The sequence below is a fragment of the Macaca mulatta genome, chromosome 1, assembly GCF_049350105.2.
Source record: "Macaca mulatta isolate MMU2019108-1 chromosome 1, T2T-MMU8v2.0, whole genome shotgun sequence".
In the NCBI taxonomy this organism is placed as follows: domain Eukaryota; kingdom Metazoa; phylum Chordata; class Mammalia; order Primates; family Cercopithecidae; genus Macaca; species Macaca mulatta.
This window is the reverse complement of record NC_133406.1, coordinates 186,784,100-186,806,437: the sequence shown is the minus strand read 5'-3', so window position 1 is coordinate 186,806,437 and position 22,338 is coordinate 186,784,100. Positions and strand designations below refer to the sequence as shown.

Below are 22,338 nucleotides of genomic sequence, written 5' to 3'. Positions count from 1 at the left end.
AACTTTACTAGACTCTGGTTCTGAATAACAAAAACCAATTTCACAAACAAGGATTCTCTGAAGCCACTGAAGAATACAAACCTACACAGATGGTAAAATAAAACAGAAACACTGATTTTCTAAGACAAACACTTGGATGACAAAAACGATGTAATTCTCAATCACTTAAAAAGATTTCTGTGGGAATTATCCAGAAGCTCACCTCAATTTCCAAAATCATTTCTTTAATATAAATGTTAAAACTTCCCTTCAGAAAACAAATATCTTGGCTGGGTGTGGTGGCTCACGCCTCTAATCCCAGCACTTTAAGAGGCTGAGGGCAGATCACTTTGAGGTCAGGAGTTCGGGACCAGCCTGGCCAACATGGTAAAACCCTGTCTCTACTAAAATTCAAAAAAAATTAGCCGGGCATGGTGGCACACGCCTGTAGTCCCAGCTACTCGGGAAGCTGAGGTGGGAGAATCACTTGAACCCGGGAGGCAGACATTGCAGTGAGCCAAGATCAGGCCACTGCTCTCTAGCCTGGGTGACAGAGTGAGACGCTATCGCAAAAAAAAAAAAAAAAAAAAAAAAACTTACTGCCGCATATTTAAATATTTTAATAGTAGCTGTGCCAATGACATGGAAAATTAATTTAAAATTCAAATCCATTTAGTATGTACTCAGTAGAGAAATGGAAGCCCCCAGAAGACAACTAGGATATCAATAAAGCATAGTGGCAGTCCATTCAGTTTAATTTCCAAAAATTAAGTGAATATCCACACTGTTCCTCTGAAAAAAAAATACCACATAAATGGTGGTTACAAATGATATGGCCCCAATAGTCTCAGAAGAGAGACCAAAAATCAACTTAGGGAAATCGTTTTGGGCGTGCTGATCAGTGTGCTCTGCTAAAAATCAACTGTGCACTCCAAAACACAGAAGTATTAACAAAAAGTATTTTTAAAAACATACCTCTGTGGCATAGATTTTGAAGAGTATCCATGAGATATACCAAGTCATCAGGAGAAAGACACCACACAGCCAGACATGGTAGAGTAGTGAGAGATTTAAGAGGCCACTCACTGTGTCAAGTGGCCTATGAACCTGCCTGTGAACGCAGAAATTACTATTAATCCTCTAGGAAAAATGCAATCTAAATATTAACACACTGAAGTCTCCACACTGAGACACAAATATTATTTCTAAATAACAATGTTGACAGACAGACTCCTCTCCTTTGGTACCCTTGTAGAGCTCTTTCCCTAATACTTTCTATAAGGTACATGAGGGAGCTTTAAGGAAAGCACAGACCTAAATCGGGACTACAGTTTCTCGTGTTAAAAATCTTCAATGACTTTTACTACGAAGGAAGAACGAGCTAAGCTTATAAGCCTTACTATGAGCAGCTGGATAAAAGATTATTATTGTTGCTTTGTAGTCTAATACCGCAAAACCATTAAACATGACTAGTACCTCTCCTGGACCAGATTTCAGCTTTATCCTTATGCCCTATAAACCACAGATTTGCAGTCATTAAAAGCACATGCTCCTAAACAATGTTAAAGCAATTTAAGATACTCTGTTAGAATGCTAAGTAAAGCTAATGCTGCCATCTTTCCAAAACTTTGACTAGATCAATTGGCAAAGTTATTATAATCCTACAACCAGCACTGTGAAAACCAGGATTGGAACCTGACTCTGCCATTTCTAAGTGTTGTGATTAGGTAAATCACTCCACCCATCCCATCCTCGGTTTCCTCATCCATATAACAGTGGCATAATCTCTTCATTCTTCCTCTTAATCCTATCACAATTTTTAAAACAGCTTACATTAGGAGTGCCCAATACAGTGCTTGACATTCACTGGGGGAGTCAACCAATGATGAAGTTATTTTTAACTTCTAAGTAAACATTTATTGAGGCCCTGACATAAATGAAGGACAGAATATCAGGCACTCAGCCATACCCACAAAACGTTTTTTGAGTGCAAAGAAGAAAAAAAATTGTTAAATTTCTATCAAATGCCATTATTACTTTTCTCTTTCCATTTCACCTAGTTTAAAATCTGGACTAAAACAATAAATGACTCATGCATTTGGTTTCATGCCTAGCAATTAAGCAGAAGACAAAACTGAATTTTGCCTAGAAACTTTGAAAAGTGAGAAACCATAATATCTCTTAAATACCATGCATGTCAATATTCCCACTCCCTAAAACTGCTATTAGTGAATTTCATATATGAAACAAAAACCCTTACAATGGAATACACAGTAAGAACACCAAGAGAAACTGACTTTTATTCAGCAAATACAACAGATTAAACCTTTATGTGCAAAGTGCATAGAGGATAACCAGAACAATATACACCATTGCTGTCACTCGACTGCCACTTGTGACCTTCAACTAATCACCTGACCTTGCTCAATTTTGGTTTCCTCACAGGCTAAATTAGAACAATGCCACAGCATTGGTATATATCATGAGACACCAGAGAACGAATGATTGTTGGAGAGAAAAAGCAGAGGACTGGACCATGCAACTCAAGAAATCCACTTTTGTATAGTATAAAAGCTGCATCTAAGAACAATTATCATTGCTTACTTCTGCAGACAACTGGGTGAGTGGAGACAGAGGAGGAGACTTTTTCATTTTATACCCTATTATTACTATTATTTTCTTTTTGAGACAGGGTCTCGCTCTATTGCCTAGGCTGGAGTGCAGTGGCACAATTATAGCTCACTGCATCCTTGAACTCCTGGGCTCAAGCGACCCTCCTGCCTCAACCTCCCAAGTATCTGGGACTACAGGCATGTACCACCATGTCCTGCTAATTTTACCCTTTTATACACCTTTGGAATTTTAAACCATATAAACTATATGTATTCAAAAATGAATACAATTTTTTAAAAAATGTTAAAGGCAAAATCTAAACAAAATATCTGGAAAATAGCTAACATCTAAGAGAATGGAAACAGAGTTAAAATTAGACTTTTTATGTATCACTTACTCATCTATGTGAAGGTTCATAGCAGTGCTAATCCAAGCTTTGGGAATATAGCCTGAGGGGAAAAAATACCAAGCTATGAACATAAAAAGTTATAAAACAAGTTTTAGTCAAGCTTTAGAATATAAGGTCAATGACATGGCCACATAAACACCAAGACCTCAGTCAAAATGTTAGACTGATTAGGAATTGACAGTAGGAAAGACAGTACTTACTAACACAGGCAGTCTTTGCTTTGTACAGTTCTGATATACACACATTTCAGTTACCACGGTTTAGTTAAAAAATACCAGTCACCCAAAAATATAGTTCAAACTCTAGTTACTGTGGTATATTAACTATAAGTGACTGCATATAGCACTTTTAACTTTTCAGTATGCAAATCAGTATGTAGATAACAGATGCGCATTATAATCTGTGACCCAATCCCATCAGTTCTCTCAAGGTCTGTTGCTGATTGGTCACTTGGATCTGTTATTCAGTACGGACACGGACAGCAAAGCATGTAGTTGTGTTGCCTCCTTGTTTCCCATAATAAATCCAAATGATACTTTTAAAAAATGAATAGCTAAAACAGGAAAGTAGTGCTTGCTTCAGTAGCACATATACTAAAATCAGAATGATAGAGAGATTAGCATAACCCCCGCACAAGGATGACATGCAAATTCATGAAGCCTTCCATTAAAAAAAAAAATGGTTTTAATAAAAAAAAAGAAACTGATAAAAAAAAAAAAAATCAAAGTGCAACAAAGAAATGAAAAGTGATAATGCTGAAGACGAAATTTGAATTGAACATAAATGAAGTTATAAGAGAAAAAGCAAATCATGGAAATGATCATAGTCACTAAATTAGCCCAAATATACAACTCTAGAGGAACAACCAGGCTGACTGTATGTAGTAGGTTAATACATTACAATGAGGCTGGGCATGATGGCTCATGCCTATAATCCCAGTACTCTGGGAGGCCAAAGTGGGAGGATCACTTGAGGCCAAGAGTTCAAGACTAGCCTGGGCAACACAGCAAGACCCCATCTCTAAAAGAAAAGAGCCGCTACCAATCATCATGGCAGATGGGTGGCAGGACTAGATTGCAGCTCCACACAGGGCAGCTTGCAGAAGCTCGTGTTGTGATTTTTAGCTCCAGATCGACTGCAAGAACAAACCAGCAATCCCAAGAGGACCAACCCACAGACCCTCTGAAGGAAGCGGACTGCTCCTGAGGAACCAGGAAACACCCCAAATACTGTGAGTGCCCCAACTGTGGAAGTGAAAAAGGAAGACCCTCCTCTCCTGAACACACAACCCCACTGGAGAAGCTGAAGGTCTGTTTGCGGGAGAAGTTTCTGACCTTACCTGGAGTTGAACCAATTTAGAGAGTCAAGAGAAATACAGGGGTAGAGGAAGCAGCAGAAAGGCCCTGGGAGCTCGCTGTGTTCCCTAGCAGGCCATTCCTGCCTGGCACCACAGGGTTTCATCGGACGGGTGACCAGAGGAGCTGGGGGTAAAACTCCACAGGGGGAAGGAAATCTCCAGCTGAACTCTGTAACAATTTGAACGGGGCAAGAAGCCTCCTGGCCAGAACCTGGGGAAGGGGGCAAATCTAATGTGCAGACTCCACAGGTGGGCAAGAACCAAGCTCTTTTCTCTCCCAGCTGGGAGGCGGGTAGCCCAGGGCAAGTTTTCAAGGCCATCTCACCCTCCATCTGGAAACAGACTCAGGGCTGTTGTGGGGCAGTGGGAGTGAGACTGGCCCTTTGGTTTGCATGGGACCTGGGTGAGGCCTGTGACTGCCAGCTTTCCCCCACTTCCCTGACAGTCTGCATGACTTGGCAGAGGCAGCCATAATCCTCCTAGGTACACAACTCCAGTGACCTGGGAATCTAACCCCCATCCCCCACAGCAGCTGCAGCAAAACCTGACCAAGGAGTGTTTGAGCCCACCCCCACCTGATGGTCCTTCCCTACCGGAATACAAAGGACACATAATCTCAGGAGTTCTAGGGCCCCACCCACTGCCAGTCCCTCTCCATACTACTACAGCTGAGGTTTTCTGGAAAGCGCCACCTCCTGGCAGGAGGCCCAACCAGCACAAAAGTAGAGCATTAAACCACCAAAGCTAAGAACCCTCATGGAGTCTGCTGCACCCCCTCACCACCTTCACTGGAACAGGTGCTGGTATCCATGGCTGAGAGACCCAGAAACAGTTCACATCACAGGACGCTGTACAGACAACCCCCAGTATCAGCCCAGGGACTGGTAGACTCACTGGGTGGCTAGACCCAGAAGAGAAACAACAATCACTGCAGTTCGGCTCATAGGAAGCCACATCCATAGGAAAAAGAGGAGAGTACTGCATCAAAGGAACACCTCGTGGGACAAAAGAATATGAACAACAGCCTTCAGCCCTAGACCTTCCCTCTGACAGAGCCTACCCAAATGAGAAGGAACCAGAAAACCAACCCTGGTAATATGACAAAACAAGGCTCTTCTACACCCCCAAAAAATCACTAGTTCACCTGTAATGGGTCCAAACCAAGAAGAAATTACTGACTTAACCTGAAAAAGAATTTAGGAGGTTAGTTATTAGGCTAATCAGGGAGGGACTAGAGAAAGGTGAAGCCCATTGCAAGGAAAGCCAAAAAATGATACAAGAAGTGAAGGGAGAAATATTCATAGAAATAGATAGCTTAAAGAAAAAACAATCAAAAATTCAGGAAACTTTGGACACACTTTTAGAAATGTGAAATGCTCTGGAAAGTCTCAGCAATAGAACTGAACAAGTAGAAAGAAATCCAGAGCTTGAAGACAAGATCATCAAATTAACCCAATCCAACAAAGACAAAGAAAAAAAGAATAGGAAAATATGGACAAGGTCTCTAAGAAGTCTGGGATTATTTTAAGCGACCAAACTTAAGGATAATCGGTGTTCCTGAGGAAGAAGAGAATTCTAAAACCTTGGAAAACATTATTTGGGGGAATAATCAAAGAAAATTTCCCTGGCCTTGCTAGACCTAGACATCCAAATACAAGAAGCACAAAGAACACCTGAAAGTCGGATTTTGTTTAAATTATTACGTGTTGCTAACAAGATTAATGTTTTCACCTTGCACTATTCGTGATACTAAATAATAAACTGCATTTTTGTGCTTAACAGTCATGTTAATAAATGCCACAAGTTTCCTTTACCAACAAAATATTTACATCATATTAGTATTGAGTTACGAGTTATAAAAAGGAGTATGTCATTTCTAGACAAAGTAATGACCAAATGATGCACAGTATTTTTTCTTTTTTAAAAAAAGAATGCATTTGTTTTTAATTGTGGTAAAAAACCTATAACATAAAATTTACCATCTTAGGCCGGGCGTGGTGGCTCAAGACTGTAATCCTAGCACTTTGGGAGGCAGAAGTGGGCGGATCACCTGAGGTCAAGAGTTTAAGACCAGCCTGACAACAGGGTGAAATACCGTCTCTACTAAAAATACAAAAAATAGCCGGGTGTGGTGGTGCACGCCTGGTAGTGGTCCCAGCTACCTGGGAGGCTGAGGCAGGAGAATTGCTTGAACCCAAGAGGTGGAGGTTGCAGTGAGCCAAGATCGTGCCATTACACTCTAGCCTGGGTGACAGTGCAAAAATAAATAAATAAATAAATAAACCAAACAAATTTACCATCTTAGCCATCTTTAAGTGTTCAGTACAGTAAACTATAAGCACATTTTTGTGCAACAGATCTCTAGAACCTTTCATTTTGCAAAACTGAAACTCTGTACGCACTGAACAACTCCACCGCTTGCCAACTCTCTAGCCCAACAACCACCATTCTGTTTTCTAAGAGTTTGACTATTTTAGATACCTCATATAAGTGGAATAATACAGTATTTGTCTTTTTGTGACTGGCTTATTTCACTTAGCATAATGTCCTCAAGGTTTATTCACGCTGTAGTACATAACAAGATTTCCTTCTTTTTAAAGCCTAAGCAATATTTCATTATAGGTATATGTCACATTTTCTTTAACTATATTTTCCTAAATACATACGACTAAATACATTCTCTTTGACAATTTAAACAATGAATCAGCTGGGCTAATCACATACCTATAAATGTAGAAAACACACAAACACAAGAATGACTTTGTAACTGACATTTTCTGGGTTATGAGATAATATATCACTGTATCAAAAAACAGAAATTCTTACCAAGAAAATAATATAAAATGCAGAAATTTCTAACCAGGAACAGTGATTCCACACAACTGTGTTTAACTAGTAAAAGCAGAGATCTCCTAAAACGCAAGAACTTGTATTGCTGTGGGGGAAAAAAAAACCAGAATCAAATGACACATTCAAATCAAATGATACACTCAACATCATCTTAAAGCAAGCACTTAACTGTAACAGTCAGTCTACATAAAAAACATAATTACTGTACAAGAAGACAAAGGGTATTGCAGAAGCAAAAACATCAACTATTTCAGATGTTAAAAAATTTAATATTTATATTATTCAATATCTCACTGATATAAAATGAGAAATAAGAAAATTAACCGTATCAATCCATACTTGGTACTAAACACTATGGAGATGAAGAAAGTACAAGAAACACAGTAACAACAGCAGTTAACATTTTTTTGTTGCTTACCATGTACCAGGTACTGTCCTAAGCACTTTACATATTTGAATTCATTTAAACCTCATAAGAACCCTATGAGGGAGTTTTTACTACTACTCTCATCTTAGAGATGAAGAAAACAAGGTACAGAGAGATTAAATAACAACCAATGTTATCAGCCAGCAAAAGGAAAATCTGAGCTATCAATCCAGGCAGGCTAGCCTCAGAGCCTCCAATCTTAAAAATAATGCATACTGCCTTTGCACTAAATTTTTTAAAATGCTATTTGCAGAAAAATGGGAGGCAGTGAAGAAGATACTAGCCTAGGAATAAAGAATTGTGAGTTATAGTGCTCCCTCTTTCTGTACAACCCTCAGTAAGTCATGCCTCCTCTCTAATTATGTGAAAGATAAGAAAGTTGAACCAGCTAAATAGTTCCTTAGTGGGAACCTGAAAATTCTAATGATCTAAGACAGGGGTGCCTTATCTTTGGGCTTCTTGGGCTTCAATGAAAGAAGAAGAATTGTCTTGGGCAACACATAAAATACACTAACGATAGCTGATGAGCTTAAAAAAAAAAAAAAGAAAGAAAGAAAGAAAAAAGAGCCGGGCACGGTGGCTCAAGCCTGTAATCCCAGCACTTTGGGAGGCCGAGACGGGCGGATCGCAAGGTCAGGAGATCGAGACCATCCTGGCTAACATGGTGAAACCCCGTCTCTACTAAAAAATACAAAAAAATAGCCGGGCGAGGTGGCGGGCGCCTGTAGTCCCAGCTACTCGGGAGGCTGAGGCAGGAGAATGGCGTAAACCCGGGAGGCGGAGCTTGCAGTGAGCTGAGATCCGGCCACTGCACTCCAGCCTGGGCGACAAAGCGAGACTCCGTCTCAAAAAAAAAAACGAAAGAAAAAAGAAAGGGTCGGGTGCAGTGGCTCATACCCGTAATCCTAGCACTTTGGGAGGCTGAGGCAGGCGTGTCACTTGAGGTCAGGGGTTCGTAACCAACATGGTGAAACCCGGTCTCTACTACAAATACAAAAATTAGCCAGGCGTGGTGGCACATTCCTGTAATCCAAGCTACTCGGGAGGCTGAGGCAGGAGAATCGCTTGAACCCAGGAGGCGGAGGTTGCAGTGAACCAAGACTGTGCCACTGCACTCCAGCCTGGGCAACAGTGAGACTCTGTCTCAAAAAAAAAAAAAAGAAAGAAAGAAAAAAAAAATCTCATAATGTTTAAAGAAAGTTTATGAATTTGTCTTGGGCCACATGCACCCTTAGGCCACAGGTTGGAAAAGCTTGATCTAAGAGAAAGGAATCAAACAAGAAAAAAAATCAAATGTCTTTTCTTGAAAAACCTACACGTTTTCTGAAACAAAGGTTGTCTGCCTCTCTCTCCTTCTCACTCTCTGCCCCTAAAATACCAATGGAAAACAAGATAAATGATTAGAAGGAATCTAAGGAAAAAGAAAAAAAAAAGAAAAAAAGATGAATTTCTCTTTTTTTGTTGTTGGAGATAAGAGTCTCGCTCTGCCTCCCAGACTCGAGTGAAGTGGCGCCATCTCAGCTCACCGCTACCACCACTTCCCAGGTTCAAGCAATTCTTGTGCCTCAGCCTCCTGAGTAGCTAGGACTACAGGTGCACCACACCTGGCTAATTTTTACATTTTCAGTAGAGATGGGTGGGGTATTGCCATATTGCCCAGGCTGCTCTCAAACTCCTGAGCTCAGGCAAGCTGCCCACCTTGGCCTCCCAAAGTGCTAGGATTACAGGCATGAGCCACTGCACCCAGCCCTGGTCTTCATTTATGCTTATATTAGGACTGATCCTTCCTTAAGGAACTTCAGAAGCTTAAGAATAGCAAAGAATTATAGTACTGAGAAGCTATATCTTCATATCATGAATGGAGATGCCTACAGTATCTTACAAAAAGCAGCCCAAGCCAGGTGCAGTGGCTCACGACTGTAATCCCAACACTTTGGGAGGACAAGGTAGGCAGATCACTTGAGGTCAGGAGTTCTAGACCAGCCTAGCCATCATGGTAAAACCCCGTCTCTACTAAAAATACAAAAATAATATATATAAGATAAGGCACGGTGGCAGCCACCTGCAATCCCAGCTCTTCGGAAGGCTGAGCCGGGAGGATTGCTTGAACCTGAGAGGCAAAAGTTGCCGTGACCTGAGACCACACCACTGCACTCCAACCTGCGTGACAGAGCGACACTATGTCTCAAAAAGAAAACAAACAAAAAGTAGTCCATATAAATACTTGGTCACTAACCATATTGCTTCAATTATATTGGTCTGTTCAACTATTTTCAAAGTACAAGATGTGGAATTGCACTATTCTATGTAGCCACTGGGTGCTACCACTACCACACACCTGCCCCAACAAAAACGGCATAGTTCCTATACTATTCCTACCACAGCTTTCACCTCAACCATTCTTCACAAAGGTTCAGAGAGGCTAGGGAAGCAGGGAGACATTTCAGCAGACAGGCAGAAAATACCATTTCCCCCACCTCTTGCTCCTATGCTGAAGTGTTTTTCAATTCCCTGTTGGATTTCTTCTGTGATTTGGCTATGAACTACCCTTCACTAAATATTTACTATGTGCCAGGCACTATGCTAAATGCTCTATAAATCTCATTTAATACTTTCAACAGTCTTGTTGGCATAGTTTGCCAAGCCCTGTCTTGATGTACATTTCTTTGTGCCCTACTTCATACTAACAGTCTGCTTTTCCCTATTGGTCCATCATTAAGAATTATTTTTTGTTCCTGTTCTTTTTTGGTTGGTTGGTTTTGTTTTCATCTTTTTTATTATTTGTATTTTTTACACTCCCGGTAACTCATAGAACAATGAATTTGATAAAGGCAATAGAATTGGTTTTAGTAGTGTAGGCAAGTTTAAAGAAAAAACTAATGGACTAATGGCAAATTGGTTAAAATTAGTAGATCTTTTAAAAGACTTAATTTTTCTACAAAAATTAGCTGAGTGTGGTAGTGCACACCTATAGTCCCAGCTACTCATGAGGCTGAGGCAGAAGAATCATTTGAACCCAGGAGGTGGAGGTTGCAGTGAGCTGAGATTGAGCCACTGCATTCCACCTTGGGCAACAAGAGCAAAACTCCGTCTCAAAAAAAAGCCTTAAATTTTCATAGTTACATGAAAAAAGTAGTTAATGAATAATGTATATAAGATAAAACCACTTATATAAACCCCACTCCACAAAATATATAATGTTATAGCTACATACATGTAAATGTACACTAAACGGTCTGGAAGAATATAAACTTCACCAGTTTAGTGCATTATCCTTAATCCCACTGGTAACAATGGTTACCAGTGGGACAAAGGTTGAGACTGGCCACGGGGTGGTCAAGGAAACATTCAACTTATCAATATGATATTTAAATATTTTATAATAAAAATATTATCATTCTTGGAAAGCTACCTGACAGGTAGCATCAAAAATAATGGTGATATAAACATACTCAGACTGTCTGGCAATAAATAAATAAATAAATAAATAACGATGATAATGTTAATGGTTGTTATTGCTTATAAAATTCTTTAAGCTCTAAAGTTCTCTGGTCAGCTTGGCTATTAATCACATTGCGCTCTATAGAGGGTCAGAAGGGGAATGGGCCTGACTTCTCAGTTTCCTGACAATCCAACTTGCTTCCTTAGCAACTTAAAATGCACATGGAAAGGTCATACACCGTATGCCACACTCCTAGAATTAACGAAAGAAGGATAAGCTATGGTGTCATCCCTCCCTCTTAGTCTTCTCGGGAGGCAAACCTATCCTGCTGGGCAAGACACTTACAAACCTGATGGGCAGGAAACTATGGTCCTGGGCATCAAAAGCCATCATTTCCACTAGTCTTCCCAAATCTTCAGCTTCTTCATTCCACTGCCCTTCCATCGCACCACCCAGCAAAACACCTGCTCCAACTATCCCCAGGCTGAAGAACAGCACCCAACTCAGCAGACCAATACCACTATACACTCATGGCTACAAGACATGCCCCAAATACATTTTTTGACCAAATACTGAATCACCAATTGTTAAAAATCAATATTCTGCCAAAGCTGAAGCCAAAGCTATTACCATCATAGAATAAACTTTTGGGATTAAGAATAAATCTAACATTGTACCAAAAGAAATCACAAAAAAAAAAGTACTAAAATTTTACAAATTTTGACATTACATGGTAGAAACAATAATTTTTGCTCCAATGTCCAGTCTTCAGTCTACCAGGGCATGAATGAAGGAAGTAATAGAATTGCGCAAATGAGGAGCAGCAGAAACAGGCTGGGAAGAGCCCTCACGCATCCGTGAGACACCTCAACCATCTTTCCCTCTCCTGCCAGAGGAGTGCTTCTCAGTTCCAGGAATAACTCCTACCAGATTACATTTTTAAGACCTAACTGAAAGGTAGATTATACTCTACCACTCAAACCAGCTGAAACTGTTTTATTTACACAAACTTTGCCTTGTTCTGAAAATGGTAGGAGACAGTAAGTGACATATTCTAAAATTACTTGCACATCCCCAAACTCACAAGGTTCTTAAGTTCAAAAAGAAGCTAGCAGGCCAGCCACGGTGGTTCACACCTGTAACCCCAGCACTTTGGGAGGCCAACACGGGCAGATAGCTTGAGCCCAGGAGCTTGAGACCAGCCTGGGCAACAAGGAGAAACCCCGTCTCTACAAAAAATACAAAAATTAGCCAGGCACAGTGCTGCACACCTGGAGTCCCAGATACTCTGCGGGGCTGAGGTGGGAGGACTGCTTGAGCCAGGAGGTCAATGCTGCAGTGAACCATGATCACGCCACTGCACTCCAGACTGGGTGACAGAGTGAGACTCTGTCTCAAAAAAAAGAAAAAAAAAAAAAGCAGCAGCTGGGCGCGGTGGCTCATGCCTATAATCCCAGCACTTCGGGAGGCCGAGGTGGGTGGATTACTTGAGGTAAGGAGTTCAGGACCAGCCTGGCCAATATGGTGAAACCCTGTCTCTACTAAAAATACAAAAATTAACTGGGCATGGTGGCATGTGGGGGCTGAGGCAGGAGAATTGCTTGAACCCGGGAGGCGGAGGTTGCAGTGAGTCGAGATTGCGCCATTGCACTCCAGGCTGGGCGAAGGCAAGACTCTGTCTCAAAAAAAAAAAAAAAGAAGCTACAGATTACTATGTATGAACATCATCAAACCCTGGTGGGTCACAGCAAGTGCCACTACCTAGCAGGAAGGGAAACAGTGTAGCAAAGAGGTATTCTGAGAATGTCAAAAGGTAGCTACAACTCTCAAAAACATGCTGAAGTCTCATGAAGACAAATATCTTCTCTCTAAATGGCATTTTGAGGATTTCAGTTCTAAGTTTTGGTTACCAAATATTGAATGAATCAGATAAATCCAGTTATATACATAAGCACGAAGGCAATTTTACCTCAGCCAAATTTTGACATAAAGTAATGCTCAAGTGATCTTACCTGTATAATGGGAAATGGAAGATAGTTCATGTTGTTAACAAAATACAAGAGGCTATAGCTATAGCCCATGAATGCTCCAGCCAGTAGGAAAAAAAGATGATATTCATTCAAGCAGGTTTGCGCAGCAGGGCTACCAAAGCTGAAGGGAAAAAATTAAGTTATTAATTCAACAGTCAGGGACATATATCACTGTTTTAGGCTCAATGTTTACTGAAGGCAAAGCTTAATTACTTTAATTACTTAAGACTTAAGAAATGTCCCAAATTCTAACAAGATGGCTCGTTTTCAGTAAGTGTGAACAAAATTAACAAAACCTTTTTTCCTGAATCATGAAACTCTGATCTTTAATTAATTCTACCTCTATTCCCCTGGAAATTTGATATGATTAAGAATATCTACTATAATAATAAACAGTGTTGCTTACAAGTTGGTAAACTGTGTCTGGGCTGAGAGCAACTATAAATGAGTTACACATACCTGATAGAGATGCCGTAACATTGGGTTTGTGTTATCTCTTTAAAACTGAGTATTCCCTCATGGGGATCCTAGATGCTGTGCCCATAAAACTGCTACAAGAGATACTACTGGATTTTGTGGGGCACAAGGTCTTTAAAGCAGAGAGTCCCATACATGTCTGATACTGATTTTTTTTCCTCCTTGTACCTGAGCTGTATCCACAGACAAGACTGCAGCTCCCACGTGGCTATGGGACTTATCATCTGTTTGAACTGCCTGAAGGACTCCTGCTGAAGAGGAACTCCTGATGCTTCCCAAATCTAAGAGGATCCCCCTGCTGGACACTGCTGTAAGCCCACTCCCCTATCATTTTACAAGAGCTTTCATTATAAGCATAAGATCTATTTGGTAAACAACAAGCTCTCAAACTCCTTTCTAAAAAAAAAGAACTCCTTTGAGAGTTTCTTGAGAATCTCTATGATCTATCAGATATCTGGGGGTATACAGAGACAACATCATAATTCAGTAGAACGCCATTTTTAACAGAGGCACACAGGTTGTAGGCCTGCCCCACCATCTAACTCCAGGAGAGGTAAGACACAAAGTTAACTGTTATCTGAACTCCGAGTTACAAAATGATGAAGAAAGATTCGTTTTGTTAAAGATTCTGACTGTGAAATTATCAGGAAATGTATTTGTAATAGGCACTATAACGTCTTCAACAACTTGTAGCTTACGGTTGCCTTCTGCTCCCTGGAACTTCACCTTCACCTCCATTAGGAAGAGAAGTGCAAAAAAGAATTCAAGACTCATCCATGGTGAGCAGTTGGGATTTCCTTTTTCATAGCAGTCCTGTACTCACAGTCTTTTATCATTTAATGTTTATCAACAGGACAGTTTTCACCAAGAAAGCTTATGAGGTTAAGCGGGGAAAAAACTACCTGCCTTATATAATAGTAGCTGGAGGCAAAAAGAAAATCAAGTATTCAGTAGTAATAATGTAACACTGTTTTAAAGTCAGTGGAAAACAGAGAATTTAAGATCACTCCAATCATCTTTGTTTAAAAAAAAAAAAAAAAAAAAAAAAACAAGGTCTCACTACACTGCCCAGGCTGGAGTGCAGGAGCTATTCACAGGCATAATCATAGGGCACTGCAGCCTCCAATTTCTGAACTCAAGGGATCCTCCTGCCTCAGCCTGCCAAGCAGTGGGATGACAGGCACATGCCACCACTCCTGGCTCCCAGTAATCTTTTCTAATTTTTAAAGTCAGAATATCAACTTGCAATTAGTATCAATGCCATGTGTTGAAGAACTATAGGAGTTTCAAAATTATAGAAGCGCTCTATAAAAGGCAGTTACAATTTTTTAAAATTTTTTCTTCATTCTTTCCATACTACCCTTCCTTCAAACTCCAACCAAATGCTACCTCCTCCAAGAACATGTGTGGATCCCTCTTGTTTTCTGAACTTCCACAGGTTTTGTCTGCACATCTCACTTTCTTCATCCTATTACATTCCTCTGCATCCATGTCTTAATTTCTCTATTGTTCTCAACTCTCAAGGATCTTATAGTCTATGTTTGAATCACTCTCATAAATCGCATAGCACCTTGCACATAATGTTTTTTTAATTGCTGAATTCAATAAACATAAAATATTAAAAACATTTGATGTATGCAAAAAAGCACCTTTTACAGAAGTCTGGAAAGCAAAGATTACTCATAGGATTAACCTATATAGGTCACCTTTGGCTTAGTAATTAAACGAAGTTCCTAAGGAAAAATATATTTAATATTACCTGTTAGTACCAGTGCAGGGGACCACGAGAAAACTGTACTGGCCCTGGGTTATCACGGCAGCACACCAGGCCATCACCATTCCCATTGCAGCATGAATAAATGAGTGCATGAGTTGCTGAGGATGAATGATCTTCCCTATCAGAGCAAGTCTGGAGCAAGGAATAGAAGGCACAACTGCAAAGGAAACACATTACTGTGGCTTTATAATCTGCAGCATATGCAGTTAGAGGATCTAAACTGTCCCCTCTCATCCTGGCACAAATGCTCCAAAAGCAGAAAGAAACCCACAATCAATGTAAAACACAAAACAGAAAAATGTAAAGTTAAAAATTCTAAGTTAAAAAAATTTGAGGAAAGCATGAATAAACAGACACAAAAAAAATCCAAAGAATCTAGAGATGAAACCTAAGGGCAGCATGATTAACATTTTTCATTAAAATTTCCTAATAGTTCAAATAGTGCCTATCCTAGTATTCTCGTAAGCACCATAAAAGAGTAATGACTTTTTTTTTCATATATGGACTACTGCAATGGTCTTGCAGTGTGGGAGAGTGACTGGGCTCAGCTCCTGAATACTGACTTTTTTATTTATTTATTTATTTATTTATTTTATCTTATTTTATTTATTTTTGAGACGGAGTTTCACTGTTGTTGCCCAGGCTTGAGTGCAGTGGCACGATCTTGGCTCACTGCAACCTCTGCCTCTCGGGTTCAAGCGATTCTCCTGCTTCAGCCTCCCAAGTAGCTGGGATTATGGGCGCCTGCCACTATGCCCAGCTAGTTTTTGTATTTTTAGTAGAGACAGGGTTTCACCATGTTGGCCAGGCTGGTCTCAAACTCCTGACCTTAGGTGATCCACCCACCTTGGCCTCCCAAAGTGTTGAGATTACAGGCATGAGCCACCATGCCTGGCCTACTTTTTAAAAAGAGCTCCTACCATCAGCATTTGAAACTGTCAATATATAGTCCACTTACGAAAAAAAAACCATAAAGAAGGTAAATACTGACAACATAAATGCTAAGATAAATGCTTATATGGGGATTTTTAATACCCTTCAGACAATCCAAAAACATTTTCTGCAAATGAGCTAGGGAGGCAAGTATGTGTAGGACATGAGGGATGTTTACCTTTGGAAACAGCTAGCCTAGGGTTCCCTGATCTATCTATGCAGGTATTTACTATACTCAAAGTAAAGAGATGGCAGGAGGTAGAAAATTAAGTATGAAGGGACAAGTTTCAGGTGCTTTACACTTTGAGGAAGAGGCTCCTATCACCTCTCCCTCCCTACCAGAAATGCCCACAAGGTCCTACTGACTGTGCAACTAACTTGTAACACTCTAAATATACCAAATCCTCTCATATCACTAAGCCTTTTTATACGCTATACCTTCTCTCTAGAACATCATATTCCTTCTTTGTTTACTTAATTCAACTCATCCTGCAAGGCTTGGTTTAAGCATCATCTCCTCAAGTTCCCCCATGCTGGGGCAAGTGGTGCTCCTATATAAGCTCTTACCATCCAATGTACTGTAATCAAATATGCTTCATATTTACTGTCTGTCTCTCCATTAACCACGATCTTCTGGAGAAAGATGGAACCGTATCATTTCTCTCTTCTCCTCACACAATGCATGGCACATAGTAAATGCATAAGGGATGGTTACCGAAGGAATGAGCCAAAGTGAATAGTCAGGCTTTAAGAAGGACTGGCTGGGGACCCCTCAACTGACATATTACATACAGAAGATGACCCACGCACAAGGGAGAGTATGAAAGAACACTCTGTTTAAGTGTGGCTGTAAGCCAAAGAGTTTCGAACAGGGCTGGCATGGAAAAAGCCTACCAGCCAATAGAGAGGAATTAAGAAAGCAGGCTGGGTGCAGTGGTTCACGCCTCTAATCCCAGCACTGTGGGAGGCCGAGGCAGGCAGATCACAAAGTCAAGAGTTTGAGACCAGCCTGGCCAATATGGTGAAATCCTGTCTCTACTAAAAATACAAAAAAATAGCCAGGTGTGGTAGTGGGCAACTGTAATCTCACCTACTCAGGAGGCTGAGACAGGAGAATCACTTGAACCCGGGAGGCAGAGGTGGCAGTGAGCCAAGACCGCACCACTGCACTCCAGCCTGGGCAACAGAGCGAGACTCCATCTCAAAAAAAAAAAAGAAAGAAAGAAAGCAAGGCCAGGCCCAGTGGCTCACGTCTGTAATCACAGTACTTTGGGAGGCCAAGGCAAGCAGATCACTTGAGGTCAGGAGTTCAAGACCAGCCTGCCCAACCCCCATCTCTACTAAAAATACAAAAATTAGCCAGGCGTGGTGGCATATGCCTGTAATCCCAGCTACTCAGGCAGCTGAGGCAGAAGAATTGCTTCAACCTGGGAGGTGGAGGTTGCAATGAGCCAAGATCGCGCCACTGCACTCCAGCCTGGGCGACAAAACTACACTCCGTCTTGTAGACCAAAAAAAGAAAGCAAGCAAGGGAAAAGGATAAGTACTGTAACATCCAGAGTTAGAATTTAAAATTTTACACCATATTTTACAAGGAAGTACTGAAGAGCTAAAAAGGAAAATGATGTAGGCTGGGTGCGGAGACTCACACTTGTAATCCCAACATTTTGGAAGGCCGAGGCAGGCCGATCACCTGAGGTTGGGAGTTTGAGACCTGCCTGACCAACAGAGAGAAGTCTCATCTCTACTAAAAACAGAAAAAATTAGCTGGGTGTGGTGTGCATGCCTGTAATCCCAGCTACTCGGGAGGCTGAGGTAGGAGAATCGCTTGAATCCGGGAGGCAGAGGTTGCGGTGAGCTGAGATCATGCCATTGCACTTCAGCCTGGGCAACAAGAACGAAACTCTGTCTCAAAAAAAAAAAAAAAAAAAAATCCTCCCGGTCTGAGTATTCTATGATCCCACTGCATCTGTTTTCTCTTAAAAAAAAAAAAAAAGGCCGGGCGCGGTGGCTCAAGCCTGTAATCCCAACACTTTGGGAGGCCGAGACGGGCAGATCACGAGGTCAGGAGATCGAGACCATCCTGGCTAATCCGGTGAAACCCCGTCTCTACTAAAAAATACAAAAAACTAGCCGGGCGAGGTGGCAGGCGCCTGTAGTCCCAGCTACTCGGGAGGCTGAGGCAGGAGAATGGCGTAAACCCGGGAGGCGGAGCTTGCAGTGAGCTGAGATCCGGCCACTGCACTCCAGCCTGGGCCACAGACCGAGACTCCGTCTCAAAAAAAAAAAAAATTGGCCAGGCGTGGTGGATCACGCCTATAACCCCAGCACTTTGGGAGGCCGAGGCGGGCAGATCACAAGGTCAGGAGATCGAGACCATCCTGGCTAACATGGTGAAACCCCGTCTCTACTAAAAATACAAAAACAAAATTAGCCGGGCATGGTGGCGGGCACCTGCAGTCCCAGCTACTCGGGAGGCTTAGGCAGGAAAATGGCGTGAACCCAGGAGGCGGAGCTTGCAGTGAGCTGAGATTGTGCCACTGCACTCCAGCCTGGGAGACAGAGAAAGACTCCATCTCAAAAATAATAATAAATAAATCAATAAACAGAATATTCATATAATCAATGAAATGTAAAATCTAAAACATGTCATTATGATAAACTAAGGTTTAGACATGTTAGTACACATTGAACATGTACATTTAAAAAAATGTTTTTAAATTAAAAAAAAAGGAAAATTGGCCAGGCGCAGTGGTTCATGCCTGTAATCCCAGCACTTGGGAGGCCGAGGAGGGCGGATCACAACAAGGTCAAGAGATCAAGACCATCCTGGCCAACGTGGTGAAACGCCGTCTCTTCTAAAAATACAAAAATTAGCCGTGTGTGGTGGCACATGCCTGTAATTCCAGCTACTCGGGAGGCTGAGACAGGAGAATCACTTGAACCCAGGAGGCAGAGGTTGCAGTGAGCTGAGATCACACCACTGCACTCTAGCCTGGTGACAGAGCAAGACTCTGTCTCAAAAAAAAAAACAAAAAAACAACAAAAAAAGGAAAATGCTATAGTGAAAAATAAGTGTCAGGAAAAGCTTTTTATTGTATATTTTTTTCCTTATGTGAAATCTGCCACAACTTGTATCTTAAGGGCAGACTCAAGGAATATGAAAAGGCAGAAAGAGTATGAAGAGAAACAGAAAAATTAAAAGCTCTAGAATCCAGCAGGTGATTCTCCAAAGAAAAACACAAAGTTTTTTTAATCACAGTATTATAGATTATTACATTCGAAAAAAAAAAACAACTTAGAAATCACCTGGTCTTCCCTATAAAGGAATTCTTTTTATAATGTATCTACTAAATCACAGCTTTAATACTAACTATTAAAAGGTCTAAATTTTTTTATTGTGGTAAAATAACAAAATTCACAATTCAAACCATTTTAAAGTACAAAGTTCTGTGGCATAAGTACATTCATATTGTTGTACAACCATTACCACCATCCAGCTCCCAAATGTTTCCATCTTTCACAACTCTACCCATTAAACAGCAATTCTCCACTCCCCTCCCCTAGGCTAGCATTCTACTTTCTTTCTCTATGAATCTGAGTACTCCAGATACTTCATATAAGTAGAATCATATTTGTCCTAAAAAGTCTAAATATATTTTAAAAACAGAAAGTAGCACCCAAATAAATTTTAAGGTACAACATTCAAAGCATATGATTCTGTATACATTTTTAAAATTTTGACACAAAACATATTCACACATAAAATGTACTAAGTTTTCCCTTAAATAAATTTGGATATTTTTAAGAAGGTTAACATTTGAAAACTCACCTGCATAGAACTCCACATTGAAAATACTTATAATTATTATTACCACTGACAGCAGCAGGAGGTAAAAGATTACATAGGAACTATACAGGTCGCTGAAAGAATCTAAAACACAAGAGAGATGAATTAGTAAAGGTTATTCGGTCATGTAGTCATGTTTAGTACACTGCAATATAAAAAGAGCTTGAACCACAATTATTAATTTTAAAGGTAATCTTTTCTTCAAGAATTTAATTGTACACTGCTGACAGGTTCAATGAGATATCAACTCAAGAACTAAAGTGTCGGATGGGTATGGGGGGATCACTGAGCCAGGGAGCTCAAGACCATCCTGGGCACATGGCGAAACCCTATCTCTACAAAAATATAAAAATAGCCAGGTGTGGTGGTACACACCTGTAGTCTCCAGCTACTCGGGAGACTGAGGTGGGAAGATCACTTGAGCCTGGGAGTTTGAGGTTGCAGTGAGCAGTGACCACGCCACTGCACTCCAGCCTAGGCAACCGAGAAAGACCCTGTTTCAAAAACAAAGGGAAAAAAAAAAAAGGAGGTACAGTGTGAGTTATTCGTGCCTGGCCCCAGGTACTTTAAAATTATACTAGAATTTCTTAAATGACCCCGTTAACATTAGACAAAATACTAGAATGTGCAAACATTTCCTTCTTTCCTTCCTTCTCCTTCCTTCTCTTTCTCTCTTTCTCTCTCTCTCTCTCTCTCTCTCTCTCTCTTTCTTTCTTGACAGAGTCTTGCTCTGTCACCCAGGTTGGAGTGTAGTGACTCAATCTTGGCTCACTGCAGTCTCTGCCTCCTGGGTTCAAGCAATTCTCCTGCCTCAGCCTTCCAGTGGCTGGGATTACAGATGCCCGCCACGGCTATTTTTTGTATTTTTAGTAGAGATGGCGTCTCACTATTTTGTCAAGGCTGGTCTTGGACTCCTGACCTCAAGTGATCCACCCACCCCGGCCTCCCAAAATGCTGGGATTACAGGTATGAGCCACTCAGCCACGCATATGCAAATATTTAATCACATGAAAGAGAAGTACCATATTTAGTAATATACCAACAAAGTTTTTTCTTAAAATATAAAGAGTATTTTTCAGATCTCTTCTTCATAAACGCAATTACCTCGTATAGCTAAAGTAACATTTTTGGAAATAGAATAATCCACACATCATCTAAATGAGCAGAACTAAAAAACAAAAAAATCAGGATGTCCCCATGAAATACTAATACATTCACATTTTAGAGTAGTTCAACAATCGATATTCCATCTCAAAGTTTAAAAAAATATATATATTATGCCTAAAAACATGAACAAAAGAAATAAAAATAAGAACATATTTGCTAAATAGGCTAAGACTTAATAAAACCACTTATTTTTAAAAGTACGATTCATTGACCTAAATTTTTTTTTTTTTTTTTTTTTTTTGAGGCGGAGTCTCGCTCTGTCGCCCAGGCTGGAGTGCAGTGGCGCGATCTCGGCTCACTGCAAGCTCCGCCTCCCGGGTTCCCACCATTCTCCTGCCTCAGCCTCCCGAGTAGCTGGGACTACAGGCGCCGCCACCACGCCCGGCTAATTTTTTTGTATTTTTAGTGGAGACCGGGTTTCATTGTGTTAGCCAGGATGGTCTCGATCTCCTGACCTCGTGATCCGCCCGTCTCGGCCTCCCAAAGTGCTGGGATTACAGGCTTGAGCCACCGCGCCCGGCCAAATTTTTTTGTTTTTTGAGACGGAGTCTCACTCTGTCACCCAGGCTGGAGTGAAGCGGTATGATCTCAGCTAATTGCAACCTCCGCCCCCCTTCCCCCTTCAAGCAATTCTCGTGCCTCAGCCTCCCGAGTAGCTGGGACTACAGGTGCACGCTGCCACACCCAGGCTGGTTGTGAACTCTTGAGCTCAGGCAATCTGCCCACCTAGCCTCCCAAAGTGCTGGGATTATAGGGGTGAGCCACCACACCTGGCCTATGGACCTAAATTAATGAGGAATATTTACTAAGCATCCACAATTAAACTCAAGCTTCTGATGAGGAAAATGGCATAAATCAAATCCAACCTGGAGAGAAAGTGTTATGAGGATTAAAAAACCTCTGGCCATGAAATGGCAAAAAGTTTTTGTCCCCAGTGCCAATTGTGAACAATTGGTAATGGCTCTCAAATGCAATACTGAGTACTCTGAGGTTGCCACCAGAGAGTCATGATTAGTGAGTAAAGTAG

General features: G+C 41.0%; 1 protein-coding gene and 1 non-coding gene across 5 annotated transcripts in view; one reads left to right on the top strand and one right to left on the bottom strand.

Moving 5' to 3' along the window:
* Positions 1-22,338, bottom strand: part of NDC1 (NDC1 transmembrane nucleoporin) — a 66,371-nt gene that overhangs the window by 40,064 nt on the left and 3,969 nt on the right. For 3 of the 4 annotated variants that reach the window (XM_015140054.3, XM_077956105.1, XM_077956103.1), the window contains 6 exons: positions 20,127-20,228; positions 15,344-15,518; positions 13,090-13,228; positions 7,185-7,293; positions 2,990-3,041; positions 955-1,090 (listed from right to left, as the gene is read on the bottom strand). In XM_015140054.3, coding sequence (XP_014995540.2) covers positions 955-1,090; positions 2,990-3,041; positions 7,185-7,293; positions 13,090-13,228; positions 15,344-15,518; positions 20,127-20,228 — 713 coding nt within the window. The remainder of the gene's footprint in view (positions 1-954; positions 1,091-2,989; positions 3,042-7,184; positions 7,294-13,089; positions 13,229-15,343; positions 15,519-20,126; positions 20,229-22,338) is intronic. The other variant, XM_077956101.1, reaches the window with a different exon arrangement.
* LOC114674964 (U6 spliceosomal RNA) lies at positions 3,571-3,674 on the top strand. The gene has a single exon (XR_003726057.1). It is a non-coding gene; the product is annotated as a U6 spliceosomal RNA (small nuclear RNA).